The sequence below is a fragment of the Columba livia genome, chromosome 1 (assembly GCF_036013475.1).
Source record: "Columba livia isolate bColLiv1 breed racing homer chromosome 1, bColLiv1.pat.W.v2, whole genome shotgun sequence".
Classification (NCBI taxonomy): Eukaryota; Metazoa; Chordata; class Aves; order Columbiformes; family Columbidae; genus Columba; species Columba livia.
In genome coordinates, this window is record NC_088602.1 from 211,271,879 (window position 1) to 211,295,169 (window position 23,291).

Consider the following 23,291-nt stretch of genomic DNA (forward strand, 5'->3'; position numbering starts at 1 on the left):
GGATGCTGCAGGATGCTGAGAGTGCGGTGAGATACCATGAGCTTCCCAAAGCACAAAGGTTGCTGTGAACCCAGAGCCGCGCTGCGCACCGGCTCCCGCTGGTCACCGCAGTCCTGCCCCATTGTCCCCACGTCCCTCTGCCACCACTTGGCAGGTGTCTCCTCATTAATCATGCCCTGAGCACCCTCCTGCCAGCGCAGCCCGGCACAGGAGGTGCCCGCAGTGTCCCCAATGTCCCCACAGCTGCCTCCTCACCCTGTTTTCCATGTTAGCACGGCTTGTGCTGACAGCCGAGCACAAACAGCCGACCCCACCTGCGCTCCGCAGGAAAACGCCAGCCAGGACCAGCTGTGCGGGCAGTGCGGTGAGCGCTGACATGGCACACAGTGCCGGCAGAGATGACCGGGGATGGCTGCAGCGAGGGGGGAACGGGCAGAGCCCCCCGGCAGTGGCTCCGGTGTTCCTGGCTGGGGATCGAGCTGGAAAATGCCAGGAGCTGGAGGGGAGAAGCGTGAGGGAGCCGGTGAGGGAGCCCAACTGAGGGAGACGGTTTGGTGTGGCAGCCGGGAGCGGGCAGGGATGCAGGCAGGGATACAGGCAGGGATGCAGGAGGGATGCAGGCAGGGATGCAGGCAGGGATGCAGGCAGGGATGCAGGAGGGATGCAGGCAGGGATGCAGGCAGGGATACAGGCAGGGATGCAGGAGGGATGCAGGCAGGGATGCAGGCAGGGATGCAGGCAGGGATGCAGGAGGGATGCAGGCAGGGATGCAGGCAGGGATGCAGGCAGGGATATGGGCAGGGAGACGGGCAGGGATGCAGGCAGGGATACAGGCAGGGATGTAGTCAGGGATACGGGCAGGGATGCAGGCAGGGATGCAGGCAGGGATTCAGGAAGGTACATGAGCAGCAATGTAGTCAGGGATACGGGCAGAGATGCAGGCAGTGATATGAGCAGGGATGTAGTCAGGGATACGGGCAGGGATGCAGGCAGGGATACAGGCAGTGATATGAGCAGGGATGCAGGCAGGGATACGAGCAGGGATGTAGTCAGGGATGCAAGCAGGGATGCAGGCAGGGATGCAGGCAGGGACTGTGGAGCCAGGCAGGGTTGTCCCTGCCCGCGCTGCCGCCCCGGCGAGCTGCCGGCGTGCTCAGCCTGCCAAGCAGCACAGCCCAGATGCCAAGTGCACAAGCCAGGCTTTATTCCATGGCACGGGCCGGGCGGCACAGACCCCGCTCTGTTCCAGCCAGCCCTTCTCTGGCTGCCCCGCACCGCAGAGCCGCGCCGGCGCCAGCTCCCGGCTCGCTCCGGTGACGCCTGATTACGGTGATGAAGTCACGGCGAGCGGCAGCCCAGCAAATTCACATCAGGTTTCCTCCCGAAGCGGGATGTGACTCAGGAGCTGTTTGGAAGCGATTTGCAGCTGGAGACACTAAGAGCAGGCGGCAGCGCTCAGCGAGATGCTCTCGAGATGGGAAATCCTGCCCTCACACCGTGCCGGGAGCATCCTGGGGCCGGCAGCACCGCGGGCACCGCCATGGCGAGAGGCCGGGGGGGTTGGCACCGCATGTTCCCCTTCTTGAGCATCCCCAGTGCCGCGAGCCCTCATTTTTCTACAAACAGCCCCAAAACCACAGCAGCCTGGCTGCCCAATGCGGCAAGACACCCTCGGCTGCAGAACGAGCTCCCCGGGGATGCAGTTAAAGCACCGCTGAATAAACCGGGGGGTTAAAGCCAGGATGCTCCATTGGGCTCCAGCACACCCAGCATCTCCAACTGGGAAAGCCCTTTTGGCTCCCGCTGCCGTGGTTTCACCCCGGCGCAGGCAGGGCCGGGTCCACTTCACAACAGGAGTGGAAATTACACCCACTCATGAGATGAGCATCGCCAAAGGTCACCCCTCGAGTGCCTCAGTGAGAGCGGAGCGGGGTGACGGGGGATTTTCCGGCTCGCGCAGCCCTGGATGGCGGAGGAGAAAAGCGCAGCGCTGCAGCACTCGGGTTGCGTTCCAAAATAGGAATGAGAAAAAGAAAACAGCCAAAGCAAACGGGCTATGACAAATCCTCCCTACGCAACTCCCGGCGCTGCTGCTGTGCCCGCACAACTGCTCCGTAGGGCCGCACCGGGGGGGTCGAGCGCTCCCGCGGCCTGGGGAGACACCGAACCCACTCTGGGTGCGGAAACTGGGGGTGCTGCAGCGCAGCATGGGGAAGGCAGTGTCCCTTGGGAAGGGACAGACATCTGGGGGACAGACAGATAGAGAGAGTCGGTTCCTCCGGAGCAAACCGCCATCCATGCTGCTCCCCGTGGCAGCTGGATTTGGGGGGTTCCTTCAGCCTGGCACCCCCAAAGTGCCCAAGCTGGGGGTGGCAAGTGCAGGGGCTCCGGGTCCATGGGACAGTCTGGCCACTTCAGGGCCCACAGCAAGGCCGAGCCACCCTCCATCTGGTGTCCCCACAGAGCCCCGTGATGTGGGACCGCACCGGGACATTCGCTGGTCCCCACTTACATTCCTCCGATGGAGACGGTGGCGCAGGTGCGCTCAGAGAAGGCGGGCACGGTCTCGGTGGCGCTGCTGGCCGGGCGGATGTAGTCCACCGTCACATTCACCTGGGCAAGACAGATGGACAGTGGGTCAGAGCCGGCCAGCCCAGGGGGTCCTGCACTCCCAGCCTCCCCCTGCCCAAAACCGCTGCTGTCGGTGAGCCAGCACCAACACCTCCCCGTGCCCAACGGTGCCACCAGCGAAGCCACATCTGAGACACCCGCCGGGAAACCAGGAGCCTCCCAGCAGGGACAAGCTGCCACCGTGGGTTCCTGGCACAGGCACCGGTGCTGCTGGGGGTACCAAGTCAGAGAGCTCCCTGAGTGCCGGAGAGCCGCGGCAGCCATCCCCAGTGTGCCGCCAGCCCCGCTGCATCCTGGTTTACGGCTAATCGCGTTTTGGCAGCGGGTGGGGGAGCTGGGCTGTACCGGCAGGTAGATGCGAGCACGGCTCCCCGCTATGCCAGAGCTGTCAGCCGGCATCAGCGTCACCGGTGCTGCGGCCATGCCGGGTTGTAAAACGCTTTGGTGAGGCTGGGAGCAGCAGAAACCCGGCCGTGCCCCGGCGCGGAGCCGTCCTCGTGCCACTGCCACCCACAGCTGGCGCTCAGGGACCAGCGCCGCCACCGCACCTGGCCCACGTGCACATGGGATGGTGGGGGGTCCGCTATGGGGGGGCAACGCTGGCTGCATTACAGCTTCACCGCTACACCGCGGTCAGGACGAGCCGGTGGGTGCAGAGATGCTCACAGGTGAGATCCTGGCACAGGATCCCGGCACCACAGCCCCGGGTGTCAGCCCCTGGATGCCCCATGTCTCCTTGATCAGGACTCGGTGACACGGCCGCCAAGGTCACGGGTGGCTCGTGCCAACCTGGTGCGGCAGACAGGACCTCGGGCCTGGGCATTGCCGTGTCCCCACGCTGCCCATCCCCCGACACAGCGGGGAAAAAGAAATGGGAGCAAAACCTCCCATTTTCAATCTGTGCATCCGCCTTCACCATTTCTGCACAAACCCACCGCAACCCCACCGCCTCACCCCCCAGAAAAGCACCTTCCTCCCCACACCACCGGCGCTTCAGCCGGGGAGGCTGAGGCTGGAGGACACGGGGGGACATGGGGGTGACATGGGAGTGACACAGGCATCTCCAGGGGGTCCTGGTGTTGCCCCCACTGCCCCGGCCCAGCTGTGGGGCTGTATTTAGGCACTGGAGACTCTTTCCAGCTCTGCCATGCCACAGCATCATGCCCATGCCGCCAGCTCCCAGCTTGAGCCAAAGGGACCCGGACAGCCGTCCAGGAGCATCTGTAAACCCTCCAGAGCATCGGCTCTTCCCAAACCCCGCTTCTTAAACGAGCATCAACATGCAAAGCAGGGAGGTTCGCCTGCCAAAGCCCCGCCGCCAGCTCGCTGCCGCGCTCCGCCGCGCTCATCAAGGGCTGCGGCAGCGGCAGAGGGGGCTCGGGCAGCAACGAGCCAATTAAGGGGAGCGGTTACAGCGATTCCCCCCAGCAAAACTCTTGTCATAGCAACTGGAGGGGAAAAAAAGACACGGGTGACTCCGAGAGGCAGGTTGGGAAGGGAATTCGAGCTACTCCGGGGCTTTTGAAATGTCAGCGGCGAGGCCGCGCTGCACCGGGAGCACCTTGCTGGGAACCGGCGCGGGGTCTGGCGACAGGCGGTGGGACAACGGTGTCAGGGGTGGGACACGCGTGACCCTGCAGCTCGGGGTCCCATCCTGCAGCACCCCGGGCATGAGAGCTCAGCCTGCAGCGGGGGAGTGACGCCGGGTGCTGCACCGCAAAGCAGCACGGTGTGCATTGTATTGCATCGCACTGCAAAGTGTTGAGTGGTGTTACACTGCATTGCAAAGCGTTGAGTGGCGTTACACCGCGTTGCAAAGCGTTGAGTGGCATTACATCGCGTTGCAAAGCGTTCAGTGGCGTTACATCACACTGCAAAGCATTGAGTGGCGTTACATGGCATTGCAAAGCGTTGAGTGGTGTTACATCGTGTTACAATGCGTTGAGTGGCGTTACATTGCGTTGCAAAGCAGTCAGTGGTGTTACATCGCACTGCAAAGCATTGAGTGGCATTACATTGCACTGCAAAGCGTTGAGTGGTGTTACACCGCGTTGCAAAGCGTTGAGTGGCGTTACATCACGTTGTAAAGCGTTGAGTGGTGTTACATTGCGTTGCAAAGCGTTGAGTGGCGTTACATGGCGTTGCAATGCATTGAGTGGCATTACATGGCATTGCAAAGCGTTGAGTGGCGTTACATCGTGTTGTAAAGCGTTGAGTGGTGTTACATCGTGTTGTAAAGCGTTGAGTGGCGTTACATCGCGTTGCAATGCATTGAGTGGCATTACATGGCATTGCAAAGCATTGAGTGGCGTTACATCGCGTTGCAATGCGTTGAGTGGTGTTACATTGCGTTGCAAAGCGTTGAGTGGCGTTACATGGCATTGCAAACCATTGAGTGGCGTTACATCGCGTTGCAATGCATTGAGTGGCATTACATGGCATTGCAAAGCATTGAGTGGCGTTACATCGCGTTGCAATGCGTTGAGTGGCGTTACATCGCGTTGCAAAGCAGTCAGTGGTGTTACATCGCACTGCAAAGCATTGAGTGGCATTACATTGCACTGCAAAGCGTTGAGTGGCGTTACACCGCGTTGCAAAGCGTTGAGTGGCGTTACATCACATTGCAAAGCATTGAGTGGCGTTATGTCGCGTTGCAAAGTGTTGTGTGGCGTTATATTGCACTGCAAAGTGTTGTGTGGTGGTATATCACATTGCAAAGTGTTGCACTGCAAAGTGTTGCATTGTATTGCGCTGCAACGTGTTGCTTTGCATGGCACCACACTGTGAAGCGTTGCAGTGTGTTGCGCTGCACTGCAAAGTGCTGTGTTGTGTCGCGGTGCATTGCAAAGCATCGCACTGTGTTGCGGCATGTTGCATTGCATTGTGTTGCATCGCGTTGTATTGTAATGTGTTGCTTTACGTTGCGTAGTGTTGCATTGCAAAGAGCTGCATTACAAACGGCTGCATTGCACTGCGAAGCGTTGCTTTGTGTTGCATTGCCAAGTGCTGTGTTGCACTGCATTGCAAAGCATCACACCGTTGCATCACACTGCATTGCATTGTGCTGCACTGCATTGCACTGCAAAGGGTTGTGTTGCATTATATTGCTTTGCAAAGTCTTGCATTGTGTTATATTGCATTGCAAAGCATTGAGTCGTGCTGCACCACAAAGTGCTGCGTTGCCTTGCATTGCAAAGCATTGCCATGTGTTGCGTTGCATTGCAGCACATTGTGCTGCATTGCATTGCACTGAAAGGGTTGCATTGCATTGCAAAGCGTTGTGTTTCATTGCATTGTGTTCCTTTGCGTTGTGTTGCACTGCAAAGTGTTGCATTGTGTTGCCCTGCACTGCAAAGTGCCGTGTTGTGTTGCACTAGAAAGCATCACACTGTTGCATTGCGTTGCATTGCAAAGTGTTGTGTTGCATCGCGCTGCAGCGTTGCAATGCATTGTATTGCGTTGCATTGCAACGTGTTGCAGCGTGGTGCGCTGCACTACATTATGCTGCAGTGCAAAGCGGTGGCTTGTGTTGCACTGCGTTGTAAAGCGTTGCATTGTGTTATATTGCACGACAAAGCGCTGCATCGTGTTGCATTATGTTGCACAGCAAAGTGTTGCATCACAAAGAGTCCCCCGCACAGCGGCAGCTGCAGTGACACAGCTGGCGCGTCCCCTGCTACACGATGCCAGCGCCGCTGCATCTGACAAGTCACAAAAGCAAAACTCCGTCCCCAGGGCGGCACCAGAGCCGGCTGCAAACCGGCAATTAAAGCCTTCCCATAATTAGCAGCTCAGTCCGCAGCCCCTGGGGACAGCTGACCCCAAGTGTCCCCTGCGCAGCCACCAGCTCGGAGCAATGACAGGCAGCGAACGGGCAGGGACACACACCCCAAGTACACATTGTCCCCGCTGCTCCTCGTGTCCCAGCACAAGGGACATCCTGGCCGTGCCACCCTCTGCACTGTGCCCAGCGCCCGCTGGCAGTGGCTTCGTGTGCTGGCCCTGGGTGGAGAAGGGACACGGAGGTCCCAGTGTCACCAACTCCTGAGAGCGTCTGCAGCGCCAGCTCTGTACCTCCTGCACCCCCAGACCCATTTTGGGCCCCCCCTGCAGCCCCAGCTCCAGCTCAGCACCTTCTGCAGAATGCGGCCTCCAGAACGCGGCCCCTGGCAAGCTGGCCCCAGCATCACGGTCCCAACAACATGGTCCCCAGCATGTGGTCCCCAGGATGTGGCCCCCAGCACACAGTCCCTAGCATCACAGTCCCAGTGATGTGGTACCCAGCACATCGTCCCCAACATCACGGTCCCAGTGACGTGGTCCCCAGCACATTGTCCCCCGCATCACTGTCCCAGTGATGTGGTACCCAGCACATCGTTCCCAGCATCACTGTCCCAGTGATGTGGTACCCAGCACATTGTCCCCAGCATCACTGTCCCAGTGATGTGGTACCCAGCACATCGTCCCCAACATCACGGTCCCAGTGACGTGGTCCCCAGCACATCGTCCCCAGCATCACGGTCCCAGTGACGTGGTCCCCAGCACATCATTCCCAGCATCACGGTCCCAGTGATGTGGTACCCAGCACATCATTCCCAGCATCACGGTCCCAGTGATGTGGTCCCCAGCACATCGTCCCCAACATCACGGTCCCAGTGATGCGGTCCCCAGCACATTGTCCCCAGCATCACGGTCCTAGTGATGTGATCCCCAGCACACCGTCCCCAGCATCACGGTCCTAGTGATGTGATCCCCAGCACATCGTCCCCAGCATCACGGTCCCAGTGATGCGGTCCCCAGCACATTGACCCCAGCATCATGGTCCCAGTGATGTGGTCCCCAGCACACAGTCCCCAGCATCATGGTCCCAGTGATGTGGCGCCCAGCACATTGTCCCCAGCATCACGGTCCCAGTGATGCGGTCCCCAGCACACAGTCCCCAGCATCACGGTCCCAGTGACACGCGGCACGAGCTGGCAGGGGAGGTAAAAATAGTCCCTGCGAGTTTGTGACGCCGAAGGGCTGGGAGATCTGCAGGCGTTGCAGGTGGTAATTATAGCTGAGCACGTCTGGTCTGCCACCCACCCCTGCCATCTGCACCCAGCCTGGCCCCCTCCTCCCTGCTGTGTCCCCAGGGCAGGGGACAGTCCCCTCCAAGCCCAGCTCCAGCCAGGGAAGGACACCCATGGGTGTGGCGATGCTCCGCCATGGTCCTGCCCATCTGCACCATAACACACCGTCGCTCCAAGTACCAGCAAGGGCTGCCGGAGGGAGCCGGGACAGTCCCACCACCCTGATTCTTCCCTGTTTTATTCTCCCCCACCTGGGGACACGAGCAGGGGCAGCGGGGACCTGGCTGATGCCACCCACAAACTGCACCCACATCCCCCATTTGCGCCTCAGACAGCCCCAAAGTAGCTGTTCTCACCCCCACAGGGTGGGAAACCATCCCCGGCACTGACCCACGGCCGGTCCCGCAGCCCAGGGGGTGCTGACATGGGGTCCCCCCACTGCCACGGGGACGCCCGTGTCCTGCTCAGCCCAGCCGGCACTGGGACCGGCCTTGGGGACACACCGCTGGGGTGAGCTGGACGCGGGTACAGGAGCCTCCTCCCACTCTACAAGAGCAAGGTTCATAGAATCGTTTGGGTTGGGAAAGACCCTGCAGATCATGGAGTCCAACCACAACCCACCCTGTCCCTGCCCCACGTCCTGAGAACCTCATGTCCGTCTGTCCAGCCCTCCAGGGCTGGTGACTCCAGCACTGCCCTGGGCAGCCTGTTCCAATGCCCCACAGCCCTTTGGGGAAGAAATTGTTCCCACATCCAACCTCAACCTCCCCTGGCGCAACTTGAGGCCGTTTCCTCTGCTCCTGGCGCTTGTTCCTGGGGAGCAGAGCCCGACCCCCCTGGCTCCAAGCTCCTTTCAGGCAGTTCAGAGATCAGAAGGTCTCTCCTCAGCTCCTGTTCTCCAGCTGAACCCCCAGGTCCCTCAGCCGCTCCATCACACTTGTGCTCCAGCCCCTCACCAGCTCCGTTCCCTTCTCTCCACTCGCTCCAGCACCTCAAGGCCTTCCTTGAGCCCTCAGGTGATTTGGGTGGCCCTGGTGTCACCATTTTGTGCACTGAGATGATCCTGACACCCCGGTTCCGCCATTTTGAGCCCTGAGCTGAGGGGCCCAAATCTGCCCCCAGGATCCGAGGTTTGTCCTCCCCAGTGCCCAGCGCTGATGAAACCTCAAGGTCTTTCTTGTTGTGAGGGGCTCACCCCACCCCAACAGAGCCCAATGGGACGTGGTGGGACATGATGTCACATTGTCACCTCTCAGAGCTGCCCAGCGGGCTGAGGGGCTGCAGGAGGCAGCGGGGGGACAGCCGGACCCCCAATCCTCCCCGCATCCTCCTGCCACGGTCCCTCTTCAGGGGGTGTGTGAGGAACCGGGATGTGACATGGGGTTGTAACACTGGGATGTGACACGGGGATGTGACATGGGAATGTGACACGGGGATGCTCCAGGCCCCCCCACTGCCAAGCACCCCCCCGGAGCCCCAACCGCTGCCAAAAGTGGAGCCGGCAGCACCCGCAGGCTCTGCACTCCCTCCTCACCAGGGGCCACCGAGCCCCCCGGGGTCACAGCCCCGCGCTGAGCCGAGCCCAGCCAAGCCGAGCCCAGCAGAGCCGAACGAGCAGCCCCGGGCTAGGACTGACCTTGCTGGGACACAGCTCTGTCAGAGCCGCAGAAAAGCCATGTGAGGAAGCGTCAGGAGGAGGAGAATTGATGCAGAGAGAGGAAACAGCCCCAAATTTCTGCTCGTGACGCGTGAACAGCCCCGTCTGCTCTTGTCAGGAGCCATTTCAGGCTGCGGCAGTGCCCGGTTCTCCTGTCCTGCACCGGGAAGTCCACCGGGACACGGGTGGGAGCAGACCCCCCCGCTTGGCACTGCGGAGCAGCCAGATCTCCAGAAGGTCTTGAAAAGCAAAATCCTGCCCAAAAAGCAAAATGATGCGGTTCAGGAGCCAAAAAATCCAGCAGCTACACCCCGGGCGGGTGGCATCACCGTGCCGTGCCCCAGGCAGGTGGCATCACCACACCATGCCCCGGGCAGGTGGCATCACTGCGCCGTGCCCTGGGTGGGTGGCATCACCTCACCATGCCCCGGGCGGGTGGCATCACTGCGCCATGCCCCGGGCGGGTGGCATCACCACGCCGTGTCCTGGGCGGGTGGCATCACCGCACCATGCCGCCGGCTCACGCCGGCTCTGCAGGCAGCAAGAACAGCCTGTCGGTGCAAAAATCTGCACAAAAGCACTCTGCAAAAGCATTCCCTCCTCCGGGACAGGGTGATGCTCCAGGGGAAAGTGGTTTTTCGCGGTTAAAGCCGTTTTGCCGGCTCTGATGGCCGGTGCTGGGAATGCTGCTCTGGGTGAGCCCAAAGGAGCGTGCCGGGGAGCGTTCCTGCCATCCCTTTGCTGAGCCCCCGTCCCCAGCGGCGTTGCCAAGAAAACCGAGGTGTTAAAGAGAAGCTGAAGCTCTGCAGAAAAATGGGTGCAGGGATGGGGACGGAGGGCAAGGACCCTCAGCATGGGCCACACACAGCCCCCCAGTCTCTAATTATCAACCTTCCCGTAGAGCCGGGGTGATTGCACCCCCAAAAACCCATGGACTGGCTATGGCACCGTGTGGCACCGTGTGTCACCAGTCCTTGTGCCACGGCAGCACCAGGTGTCCCTGGAGCCCCTTTGCCTTGGCAGAGCAGGATGTGGTGCCGGCATTTGGGGTTGGGGATGGGGGACCCACATCTCACTGGGGCTGGTGAATGGGTGAACCTACCCCCAAACCAGAGGCACAAGATTGCTCGGGCACCCCAGGGAGAGCTGCCCCCCCACCTGCAGCCTCCCCATCAGCGGCAGAAAACTCCTCAGGAAAGGGACTGAGTCACTTCCGTGCACAAGGGATATTCTTCCCTGAGTTATCTTGTGCCGTCTCCCTCCATCCAAATGATTAATCCCCCCCAGCTAATTAGAGGGAAGGGCCGAGAGCACCCATTTGGACTCCATTCAATTGCCTGCGCGACGGCGTAATTAAAAAAGAGCTGCTTAACAGGCGGTGCGTGCCCAGCGCGCGAATCGACGGGCGGCGGCGGTGCCGCGGGAGCCGTCCCCACGCCGGCCAGCGCCGCAGATCTATTCCACCGCGGGAGACAAATCCATACCGGCATGGCAGCCGGTTCACCCCGCGCCACCGGGCAAATTCCGCGGCGCCGGGTCAGTCCTGAGGGTGCGGGTCCCGCGGCAGCTCCGGCACCATGAAATAGAACAAGGGCAAGTGTGGAGTCTTACATCTGGGTAGAACAACCCCAGGTTCCAGTATAAGTTGGGGAACGACCTATTAGAGAGCAGCGTAGGGGAAAGGGACCTGGGGGTCCTGGGGACAGCAGGGTGACCATGAGCCAGCACTGGGCCCTTGTGGCCAGGAAGCCAATGGTACCTGGGGTGGGTTAGAAGGGGGTGGTCAGTAGGTCAGAGAGGTTCTCCTGCCCCTCTACTCTGCCCTGGGGAGACCACATCTGGAATATTGTGTCCAGCTGTGGCCCCTCAGTTCCAGCAGGACAGGGAACTGCTGCAGAGAGTCCAGCGCAGCCACCAAGATGCTGGAGGGAGTGGAGCATCTCCCGTGTGAGGAAAGGCTGAGGGAGCTGGGGCTCTGGAGCTGGACAAGAGGAGACTGAGGGGGGACTCATTCCTGGGGATCAGTATGGAAAGGGGAGTGTCAGGAGGATGGAGCCAGGCTCTTCTGGTGACAACCAGGGACAGGACAAGGGGCAATGGGTGCAAACTGGAACACAAAAGGTTCCACTTGACTATGAGAAGCAACTTGTTGGGGGTGAGGGTGGCAGAGCCTGGCCCAGGCTGCCCAGGGGGTTGTGGAGTCTCCTTCTCTGCAGACATTCCAACCCGCCTGGACACCTTCCTGTGTAACCTCATCTGGGTGTTTCTGCTCCGTGGGGGGATTGCACTGGATGAGCTTTCCAGGGCCCTTCAACCCCTGACACTCTGATTCTGTGATTCTGTGATTCCGTGTGCCACGTCAGCACAGCAACAACCAGCAGAGAAGTCAAGAAAAACAAATGGGGTCTGTTACCGGGAGGCACAAGGTGCTGGAAAAACCCCGGCTTTAGAAACTTTGATGAAAGGGCGAGAGAGAAAATATAATGTTCTCCATCCATCTGGCGGGCCCTGGGAATTCGGCCGCGGCTCCCGCAGCCCGTACGCGGTAAATGCCGCACGAACCGCAGGCGCAGCGGCCGCTCCGGGGACGTTTCTGCCTCTTGTCCCCTCGGTGCTTTCTCCAGAGGGAAAGGGTCGTGAAGAACTATCGCTGGCAGCAATGGCAGCGGTTTCTTTTTGCTGCCGGGGCTCGGGGGAAGCGGTGGTGCAGCTCTGTGACACGGTGTGGGGACACGGCACATGGGGGGATGTGGTGTTTGGCACCACGGCCACCCCCGTGTCCCTGAGGCCCCACTCACCCCAAAATCCCACAGACACCCCCAAAAGCAAAGCCCAGCACCACGCACCAATACAAGAGATGTCCCACAGGCAGCCCAGAGTGGGACATACCAGCAGATCTATTAGCTTCCAATGAACGTCACCGGCCAGGAGCTGGGAGTGGGGTGATGACCCCAAACAGGAGGGGAGAGGGGACCGTGGGATCTCAGGGGATCCCATCGTGCCAAGATGGTGCTTTTGAGGCATTTGACCCCAAAGGCAGCTCCTACCCGCACTAAATGGCACGCTGCCCGCGCCAGCCGGCACGCTGCCCGCCGCACAGGAGGTGACACCGCGAGGTGACGGGATGGGGACAGGAGGGCGGCTGAGGACACGTCTCACTGCGGCCAGGGCACTTTCATCCTCGCTGGCACAACGTGTGCCCCTGCGCTGGGACCGGAGCAGCCGCGCTGGGCAGGGGACAGGCAGGTGACAGCCCTGGGGACCGTCCCCCGCCAGTCAGGGTTGCTGACAACTTGTGCACCAGCAGCTCCCAGTTCACACCAGTGAGGGGCGAGGGCAGCTTGTTGGGACCCTGCTCTGCGTCCACAAAGGGACCGCGATGGCAGATGGGGACAGCAGACAGCTATGGGGGTGTCACCATGGCAGGGGGTGGCAGGACCCACTCCCTGGGTGGGGTGGGATGTGGGGTGGGATGAGGGGGTGGGGGGTATCCCCAGCTCCACAATTCCTAAAGCGCAGCTCCCTCTAGTGTCACAGCAGCCCTGCCAAGCTGCCACCGTGCACTGGGGAGCAAGGTCACCGTGGTGCAAGGACAGCACCCACGAGGGTCCCCAGGGGGCAGGGACAGCACCCAACGGGCAAGGTCACCGTGTTGCAAGGACAGCACCCACGACGGTCCCCAGGAGGCGGGGATAGCACCCACCGGGCAAGGTCACCGCAGTGCAAGGACAGCACCCACAGGGCAAGGTCACTGCGGTGCAAGGACAGCACCCACGAGGGTCCCCAGGGGGCAGGGACAGCACCCACTGGGCAAGGTCACTGCGGTGCAAGGAGAGCACCCACGAGGGTCCCCAGGGTGCACGGACAGCACCCATGAGGAGGGTCCCCACCTAGCAGGGACAGCAGTCACAAGACAAGGTCACTGCTGTGCAAGGACTTCACCCATGAGGAGTGTCCCCAGGGTTCAGGGACAGCACCCACAAGGAGAGTCCCCAAAGTGCAGGGATAGGGTCTACAGGGAGGGTCCCCACCTTGCAGGAACCTGAAGAGGGTCCCCACGTCACAAGACAGCACCCACGGGGCAAGGCCATCGCTGTGCAAGGATGTCACCCACGAGGAGAGTCCCCACGGCACAGGGATATCATATACAAGGAGGGTCCCCCCTATGCAGGGACAGCGCCCACAAGACGAGGTCACCACTGCGCAAGGACATCACCCATGGGAGGGTCCCTAGGGTGCAGGGACAGCACCCATGAGGAGGGTCCCCCCCATACAGGGATCTGAAGAGGATCTCCATGACACAGGGACAGCACCCATGAGGCAAGGCCACCGCCGTGCAAGGATGTCACCCATGATCATTGTCCCCAGGATGCAGGGATGGCAACCACGAGGAGGGTCCCCACCAAGCAGAGAACTTAAGAGCGTCCCCGTGGCACAGGGACAGCACCGACAAGGCAAGGTCGCTGCTCTGCAAGGACAGCACCCATGAGGAGTGTCCCCAGGGTGCAGGGACAGCACCCACGGGGCAAGGTCACCGCTGTGCAAGGACAGCACCAATGGGGTGGGTCCCTAGGATGCAGGGACAGCAACCATGAAGAGAGTCCCCAGGGTGCAGGGACATCACACATCAGCCCTGAGACAAGCCCTAAGCCACCTCCCAGCAGGCAGCCCCACGTACAGGCAGCACTGGGTGCAGGCAGCCCTGGTGCAGGCAGCGCAGGGTGCAGGCAGCTCCAGCGCAGGCAGCACCGGTGCAGGCAGCGCAGGGTGCAGGCAGCGCTGGTGCAGGCAGCCCCAGTGCAGGCAGCCCTGGTGCAGGCAGCCCCAGCGCAGGCAGCAGTGGTGCAGGCAGCGCAGGGTGCAGGCAGCGCTGGTGCAGGCAGCCCCAGTGCAGGCAGCCCTGGTGCAGGCAGCCCCAGTGCAGGCAGCCCTGGTGCAGGCAGCCCTGGTGCAGGCAGCCCTGGTGCAGGTAGCCCCGGCGCAGGCAGCCCCAGCACAGGCAGCAGTGACGGCACAGCCGAGCCCAGTGGAGACGCAGCACTTGCGGCTGAGGAAGCGGCTGCTGAAGCGCCGGCAGCGAGAGCAAAATCTCCTCCTGCCCTAATTATTCCTAATATTTAATTCATCAATCGTGATGGGGACGACCGCGCTGCGCCGGAGCGGCTGCCAGCGGCGATCCCTCGCGGGGCTGTCACACTGTCACTCCGTGCCAGCGCTCGGCGGGCACACCAAGGGCAGCGGGAAGGCAGGAGGGGACAGGGGAGCCCCCATCCAGGGACACCGGGGGGGCACAGGGCAGCCCCCAAACCTCCGTCCCCTGCATCCCCCCATGTCATCGCTCCTTGGGGACACACTGGTGTGGCCAGAACTGCTCGGCACCCATCACCCGTGACACCCACACAGGGGAGGAGAAGGGGCCACAAGGTGCTTGGTGGAGCGGAGGGGCAGCAGCTCGGGGGCCACTGCAGTCCCCGGGGACACCAGAGCCAGGCCAGCACAGGGGACACTGGTGACACACTGCGGGGGACCCAGGAGATCGGCCTGGGGCTCTGTGGGAGGGGACACGCTCCAGGGGGTGGCAGGGGACACGGGAGCAGGCAGGGCTTCCCAAAACAGGCAAGGGGCCCTGGAGCAGGCAGGGGTCCCCAAAACAGGCAGGCAGGGGTCCCCAGAGCAGGCAGGTTTCCCCAAAACAGGCAGGAGTCCTTGGAGCACGCAGGGCTCCCTGAAACAGGCAGGGGTCCCCAAAACAGGCAGGCAGGGGTCCCCAAAATGGACAAGGCTGCCTGGAAATGGCAGGCAGCGCTCCCCAGAACAGGCAGGGCTCCCCCAAATGGGAAGGGGTCCCCAAATCAGGCAGGGCTCCCTGGCAAGGGCAGGCAGGGCTCCCCAAAACAGACAGGGCTCCCAGAATGGGCAAGTCTCCTCAAACAGGAGGGGGCCCCTGAAATGGACAGGCAGGGCTCCCAGAACAGGCAGGGTTCCCCAAAACAGGCAGAGTTCCCCAAAACAAGCAGAGCTCCCAGAATGGGCAGGCAGGGCTCCCCAGAACAGGCAGGGCTCCCCAAAACAGGCAGGGTTCCCCAAAACAAGCAGGGCTCTGTAGAATAGGCAGGCAGGGCTGCCCAGAACAGGCAGGGCTCCCCCAGATGGGCAGGGCTCCCCAAAACGGGCAGAGCTCCCAGAATGGGCAGGTCTCCTCAAACAGGCGGGGACTCCTGAAATGGACAGGCAGGGCTCCCCAGAACGGGCAGGGCTCCCCAAAACAGGCAGGGTTCCCCAAAACAAGCAGGGCTCTGCAGAACAGGCAGGCAGGGCTCCCCAAAACAAGCAGTACTCCCCAGGCCACCCCTGCAAAGCGCCGCTGCCGACACCACGGGCAGCCCCGAGCGCGGGTGCCACCGTCCCCATCCGGTGTCCCACCGGCTCTCAGCAGCCACTCACTCCCCGCTGGAGTGGGCTGGAAAAGCACCTTAAAGAACAAAAAGGGGTGGGAAAAGCGGGATTTTGCCTCCAGACGCCGGCCGCTGCCCGGCAGCGCCGAGCAAGGGCGAGCCGCCCCGCGCCGCGCTGTCGCTTCGCATCAGGACGCGCCGCCGGCCGCCGGGAACTGTTTTGATCACAAACGGGAAAGGGGTTTATTTTTTTCATCACTTATCCTCCATCAAATTAATCTGAAGTGAAGAACGTGGAGCTGACAAAGGGAATATTTAGCAAGCAAAGGAGGCGGCCCAGGACGCAGGAGCCCGGCACGCGGCTGCGACGTTCTGGGGGCTGCAAACATGGGGCTGGTGGCCAAATGGTGTTTTGCTTCTGTTTCTGGGGGTCACCGGCTCCCAAGCAGCCGCTTTGGGCAGGGGACGGTGGCAGCTGTCCCTGCTGTCACCAACAGCGGTGGAACGGCAGCTGAGCAGCAAGGATGTGCCACTGCCTGTCCCTGCCTGTCCCTGCCCATCCCTGCCTGTCCCTGCTTGTTTCTGTCCATCCCTGCCCTTCCCTGCCCATCCCTGCCTGTCCCTGCTTGTACCTGTCCATCCCTGCCCTTCCATGCCCTTCCCTGCCCATCCCTGTCCATCCCTGCCTGTCCCTGCTCATCACTGCCCATCCCTGCCTGTCCCTGCTTGTCCGTGCCTGTCCCTGCCCGTCTCTGCCTGTCTCTGCCTGTCCCTGCTTGTCTCTGCCTGTCCCTGCCCATCCCTGCCTGTCCCTGCTTGTCCCTGCCCATCCCTGCCCATCCCTGCCTGTCCCTGCTTGTCCCTGTCCATCCCTGCCCTTCCCTGCCCATCCCTGCCTGTCCCTGCCCATCGTTGCCTGTCCCTAGTGCTGCTGCCCACCCTACTGCGGGGATCTCGGGATGAAGGCAGGACCCTCATCCTCCTCCCCAGCACAGCAGCCCATGTCACCCAGACACAGTCGTGGGGACATGAGGGACACAGAGAGCAGCTACCGGCCTTGGGGACAGCTTGGGGACAGCTTCTCAGGGCTGGGGACAGGGGACGCAGGACCAGCACAAACAGCACCATGAGAACCCAGGGCTCTGGCAAGGTGGCCCTACCCCCAGCTGTGGCGACATGGGGGACGCATAGAGAAACTACCGGCCTTGGGGACAGCTTGGGGACAGGTGCCCCAGCACTATGGGCACAGGGACACAGGACTGGCACAGGCAGCACCACGAGCACCAGGGGTTCCGGCAGCGCTGGCCCTGTCCCCAGCCACGTTGGGGACACGGTGACCGGAGCCCTCGGCCACGTGTGCCCTCAGCTCCTGGCTACAAATGTGCAACAGCGAACACAAACAGTTTTGGGGGGAAAAAGGGCGGTTTTGAGAAACAACGGGTGAGATCGCAAACCCCGCTCCGGGTTTCCATGTCAGAGACCGGAGCTTTCCCCACATCCCAGCAACGTCCTCGCAGCCGCGTTGGGCTACGCCAAGTGACAAATTCCTATGCGAAAAGTCTCACGAGCTGCTATTTTTTTCGCCCCTTTTTTTTTGCCTTCTTCTTTTTGGTGATATATAAACAGGGCTGTGAAACGGCGAGAGGCAATTAGGCATGGAAATAGTCCTCGCCGAGCGGCAGCGAGCCGCCGCGCCACGAGAGAAATTGATTTTATTTGACCGTTTTATGAGCATTTGAAAATTGCATCCTGAGCATGTGCTTGAGCGCTTAAGTGCACATTATATTCTTCATCCCCGCGAATTGCTCTAAACCAGCCCAGAAAAATATGCCAGGGAAACAAAGGGAAATGGAAAACGACGCGGGTACGTGGTGCTGCTGGGAAATGGGTGCGGATAGGGGTGCTCCGGCTTTGGGTGCAACCCCGGTTCCCCACAGAGAGCCCTTGGGTCACCCATATGGAAATGGGTGCAGATTCGGGTGCTCCAGCTTTGGGTGCACCTCCAGTTCATCACAGAGAGCCATGGAGTCAGCCATAAGGAAATGGGTGCAGATATGGGTGCTCCAGCTTTGGGTGCACCCCCAGTTCCCCACGGAAAGCCATGGGGTCAGCCATATGGAAATGGGTGCAGATATGGGTGCTCCAGCTTTGGGTGCACCCCCAGTTCCCCACGGAGAGCCCGTGGGTAACCCATATGGAAATGGGTGCAGATATGGGTGCTCCGGCTTTGGGTGCACCCCCAGTTCCCCATGGAGAGCCATGGAGTCAGCCATAAGGAAATAGGTACAGCTTTGGGTGCTCCAGCTTTGGGTGCACCCCCAATTCCCCATGGAGAGCTCCTGGGCTACCCATAAAGAAATGGGCACAGCTTTGGGTGCTCTGGCTTTGGGTGCACCCCCAGTTCCCAAACAACAGCCCTCAGATCACCCATAAGGAAACGGGTGCAGAAGTGGGTGCTCCAGCTTTGGGTGCACCCACGATTCCCCATGGAGAGCCCCTGGGTCACCCATAAGGACACACATGGCCCCACCAGAACAGGCGAGGACCCCGTTCCCATCCCCATCCCCTCCGTACCTTCTTCCCGATGAGCTTCTTGCGCAGGAACTCCCGGGCCTCAAACATGTAGGGGATGTCATAGAGGGGCCTCAGCTTCCGGTTCTTGTCCTGGGGGGGACAGACAGGTCAGGGCACACCCCAAAACCACCCCGCAATGAGCACCCCACGGGGAGGCTCCCAGAGCAGATAAACCAAAGTTGGTGCACCCAGCACCCCCTACCCACTCCCATGGGTGCCCCCTGGCTCCTGCACCCCAGGGGGGGCTCCCCGGGCATTGTGCAGCCCCTGCTTCCCAAAACCCCCCAACCGGCAAGAGCGTCCTCCCGTGAGGCCGCAGTGCCAGACCAAGAGTCTCCTCTGCGTTCCAGTGGCTGATCTCTAAGGGGGAGGGATGGGAGGAGTTTGGGGTGCGGGGATTGCCGGGGTCCCCCTAACAAGCCAATAGCCCCCTGGAACCACTCATCCCGTGCCAGGCTGCTCGGCGCTGCCGGGGGATCTGCGCTCGCAGGGGGAGGCACCAAAGGTGTCACCCCCCAAAACGCGGTAGTTAAGGGAGCTGAGCAAGCTGGGTACTCAGCCTCTTGCTCATTACACAAGCTCATTAGCAGCTGGTGATTAACAGCACAATGGGATGAGACCCCCAGGAAATGGAACCGGAGGGGATTTGGCTGCTTGCTGTGTGCCCTGCCAGTATGTGAGAGGAGGAAAGGGGGAGGCGAAGTCAACCCAATCCAACCCAAATCAACTCAAATGAACCCCATTCAACCTAATCCAACCCAGCCCAGCCCAACCCAACCCAACCCAACCCAGCCCAACCCAACCCAACCCAACCCAGCTCAAGACAACTCAACTGAAGCCAATTCAACCTAACCCAGCCCAAATCAACCTAACGCAACTCAACCCAACCCAACTCAACCCAACCCAACCCAACCCAACTCAACCAAACTCAACCCAACCCAACTCAACCCAACCCACCCCAACCCAAGCCAAGCCAACTCAACTGAACCCAATTCAACCTAACCCAACCCAATTCAACCAAAGCGAAATCAACTCAATCAAACCCAACTCAACTTAACACAACACAACTCAACCAATGCCAACTCAACCAAACTCAACCAACCCAACCCAACCTAACTCGACCCAACTCAACCAAACTCAACCCAGCCCAACCCAATGCAACTCAACCCAACACAATGCAACCCAACCCAACCCAACGCAACTCAACCCAACCCAAATCAACCTAACCAAACCCAACTCAACCTAACCCAACCCAACTCAACCCAGTCCAACCCAACCCAATTCAACCCAGCCCACCCCAATTCAACCCAGCCCAACCCAACCCAATGCTGGGAACTCCCCAGCCCATGCCGGTGGAGGACGGCCCTCGGCACATCACTCTGCTCACCGGCATGGTGCTGTGAGGAACGGTGCCAGGGAGGAGAGGAATAGACTGAAAAGAGGGAGATAAGGCAAAAGCAGCAGGAAATGAAGGAGAGGAATCAGATGGGAGAGGGAGCGAGCGGACAAAGACACGCCGGCACTCGCGCTCCGCATTCTCTCGCAATGAATGAGGCTTTGATAGAGTTTATTATGTCCTTGAGGCTGTTCCCAGGCTGCTGCTTGGAGCCGTTCCCTCCTCCGCCCTCACCGCCACTCACCCAGCGCTGCAGCCCTTGCCAGCGCCGGCGCGGGTGATGGGAAGAGGCCGGATCCCACGAGGGCATCCCAACCTGTGGCAGCGAGCCGGTGCCGCACCCAGCGCCAAACCGGTCACCAGAGGAGGCTCCTGCCCCGTGTGAAGGCTGAAAACCCCTTTGCAGCCTGGGGGGTTCAATTCCCAGGCCCCATGCTTTTTCCACCATCCACCTTCAAAACACGGCCACGGTGGGACCTGATGGGATGTGGTGACGTGTCTCTCCCAACCCTGACAAGGTCACGGCCGAGCTCTGGGATAAATCACGCTGCCGGGTTCCTGTCTGCTGCTCCACGCAGGCAAAGCCCTGTGCAAACACTAATTAATCCTCACTAACGAACTCCACATTTATTGCTTGTTTCAGCGTCTGGCACAGGCTGTTGAGTCCCTGATCCCGCGGGAAGGCGGACGGCACGAGCAGGCGGCAAAGCCCTGGGTGGCCCTGGTGTCACCAGCTTGTGGCACCGCACCGGGGGGCTTGGGTGCCAGTGACAATCACATTGGTGAAGTGACCAGAGAGCAGCTCGGTGGCCTTGGCACGAGGAGGGCGCAGCGCCGGCTTGGTGCAACCGTGGGTCCCAGCGTCACACTAAAGCAAATCTTTGCCTTAAAAAATGTAACATAAAAGCAACCTGGGAGCATCTCCCAGCTCTGCAGCCACATGGGACCACCCCAAAAAGGGGACCGCTGGCACAGACACCCCCGTGACGGTGCCATCCCCACCGGTGCCGGGGACCCACCGAGGCCGCGTCGTGGTGACGCTGGTGGAAAACTGCCAATTCTGCAGTTCCCAGCGCAAGTAAAAGGCAACGGGCTGTGCCACGAGCCGGATAATGGAAACGTCGAGGTGTCCAATTCATACCGCCCGTAACTGCCGCCCCGTCAGCGCCGTTAAACACCGCTCTGCTGGCCCGGAAAAACGAGATTTCATATCGGAGGAGAAGCGGCCCGGCAGATCGCTCTGGGAAACCGTTCAAGAGCTTGGCCACACGCTGGAGGTTTTGCAAATAAACATTAAAAATCAATAGAACAGCAAGGATGTTAACTAAATTCTACAACCGTCAAACATCCAGCAATTAGAGGCACATAGAAAGATATTGCCGTTTTTAAGCTGCTTTTCGAGCCAAGGAAGAGCTCGAACGGCAGCAGAATGCCTCTGAGTCGCAGTCCCAGATGGGGACCCGACGGCCACGGCCGCGTCCGGCTGCGGAGAGGGATGGCACGGCTCTGCCGGGAGCTGCCGATGCCACAACGCCGGCCCCGGCTCTCCCTGCTGCTGGGGGGAGTCATCAGCCGTCCCAAAGATAATTAAAAAATCAAACAACAAACCTATTAGCCTCATTTAATTAAAGGTGTGTGGCGAGGAGGCTGGTTTATTAACGAGAAAGTCAATGTGTGGAGCTTCGGAGAGATGCTGGAGGAGCGGGGGGGATGTGGAAACAGGGATTTGAATCCCCAAATCGATGGGAACGTGCTGCTTCCCCGCAGACGCGCGCACGGGGAAAGAAACTGGATTTTGGGTTAAAAGGAACAACGGAGCATCTTGGAAGCGGGTGATGCCCCAGGGCACCCCCAGCATCCCCCCCTCCTTAAATAACCACCTGACGGGCTGAGTGAATTACGGCTCTCCCCGTCAAATTAACATCGTTACGCCGTCCTGCAGCCAATTAAAGCCTATTTTGGGGAAAGCAGCAGCCGCCAAGGATCGCGTCCTGCCATGGGGGTCACGCACCCACTGCCGGGGGTCCCGTTCTCCATGGGCAGGAGATGGTGATGGATGCAGGTGCATTCAGAGCGGGATTTCGGGGTTTCTCCCACAAATCCCGACACAGGACGCTTTGGGGGGACCCCAGAAGCACCATGGTGGCCGGGACCTGAGAGCGCCCCCATCCCCACCAGCGCAATCAGGGAAAGCTGATTATTCGCAAAGCAATTAGCACGGCAAAGCAACGCCAAGTGGTGTGTGAGAATAAGCTGAGGTGGAGAAAACCAGCTGCCACCGAGAGCGGTGCCGGCGGCGTGCCCGGTGTCCCCAGGGCTGCTGGGGGACAGCATGGACCCTGGGGGAAAACCTGCCCCGTTTGGGGACACAGCAGCGCCAGAGGGACCCTGGAGGGGAACCTGACCCGTTTGGGGACGCAGCAGCGCCAGAGGGACCCCGGCAGGGGTAAACCAGACCCATTTGGGGACACAGCAGCCCCAGAGGGACCGCGGCGGGGGTAAACTAGACCCATTTGGGGACACTGCAGCCCCAGAGGAACCGTGGTGGGGGAACCTGCCCTGTTTGGGGGGACAGCAGCCCAGAGGGACTCTGGGGGGAACCTGCTGTGTTTGGGGACACAGCAGCCCCAGAGGGACACCATGGGGGTGAACCTGCCTCATTTGGGGACACAGCAGCACCAGAAGGAGCCATGGGGGTGAACCTACCCTGTTCGGGGTCTGCTTGGTTTGTGCCGGGGCAGAGCAGGGTGCTGGGGGAAGGATGTGACCCGGAGCAAGCAGGAATCCCTCTTGCGGGCAACGGGATCCTCAGGGTGGCACGAAGGAGGGACGGGGGGACGGTTCATTCGCGGTGTCACACTGCAGTCCCAGCCCTCCCTACCCAGTGCATCCCAGGCTGAACCCGGCACGCTGCGCCGAGCAGGAAATCCATCACGGAGCGCGGTGAGGAGGTGACAGCAGACATGGCAGCGTGCTCAGCACTGGGTGACAGCACCGCCGGAGCGGGAACGTGCCGCTGCCGAGCGCTTGGGGACCGGCTGCTCCAGATCGCAGGCGGCGGAGCGCAGCTCTGCTGAGGGGCTGCTGACGGCACGCGGGTGACACGCGTACAACCAGCACCGCGGGTCCGTCCCAGGAGCCGGGCAGCGTTTTGATGAGGATGACAATGTGAGCAGCGGCAGGAGCAGCCCAGCGGGGCGGCAGACACGTGCTGCGGAGAAAACCAGCACGAGGAGCTCCCAGCGCAGCGGAGGAAGAAGCAGCATCGCTGCTCGGTCAGATCACAGAATAGCAGAATGTCAGGGGTTGAAGGGCCCTGGAAAGCTCATGCAGTGCAACCCCCCCATGGAGCAGGAACACCCAGATGAGGTGACACAGGAAGGTGTCCAGGCGGGTTGGAATGTCTGCACAGAAGGAGACTCCACAACCCCCTGGGCAGCCTGGGCCAGGCTCTGCCACCCTCACCCCAAACAAGTTGCTTCTCATAGTCAAGTGGAACCTCCCGTGTTCCAGTTTGCACCCATTGCCCCTTGTCCTGTCCCTGGTTGTCACCAGAAGAGCCTGGC

General features: G+C 60.9%; 1 protein-coding gene across 1 annotated transcript in view; it reads right to left on the reverse strand.

The window, feature by feature from the left end:
• Window positions 1-23,291, reverse strand: part of SND1 (staphylococcal nuclease and tudor domain containing 1) — a 133,448-nt gene that overhangs the window by 67,061 nt on the left and 43,096 nt on the right. The window contains exons 11-12 of the mRNA XM_065049418.1: window positions 18,330-18,419; window positions 2,513-2,613 (exon numbers count right to left, since the gene is read on the reverse strand). Of these exons, the coding sequence (XP_064905490.1) occupies window positions 2,513-2,613; window positions 18,330-18,419 (191 nt within the window). The remainder of the gene's footprint in view (window positions 1-2,512; window positions 2,614-18,329; window positions 18,420-23,291) is intronic.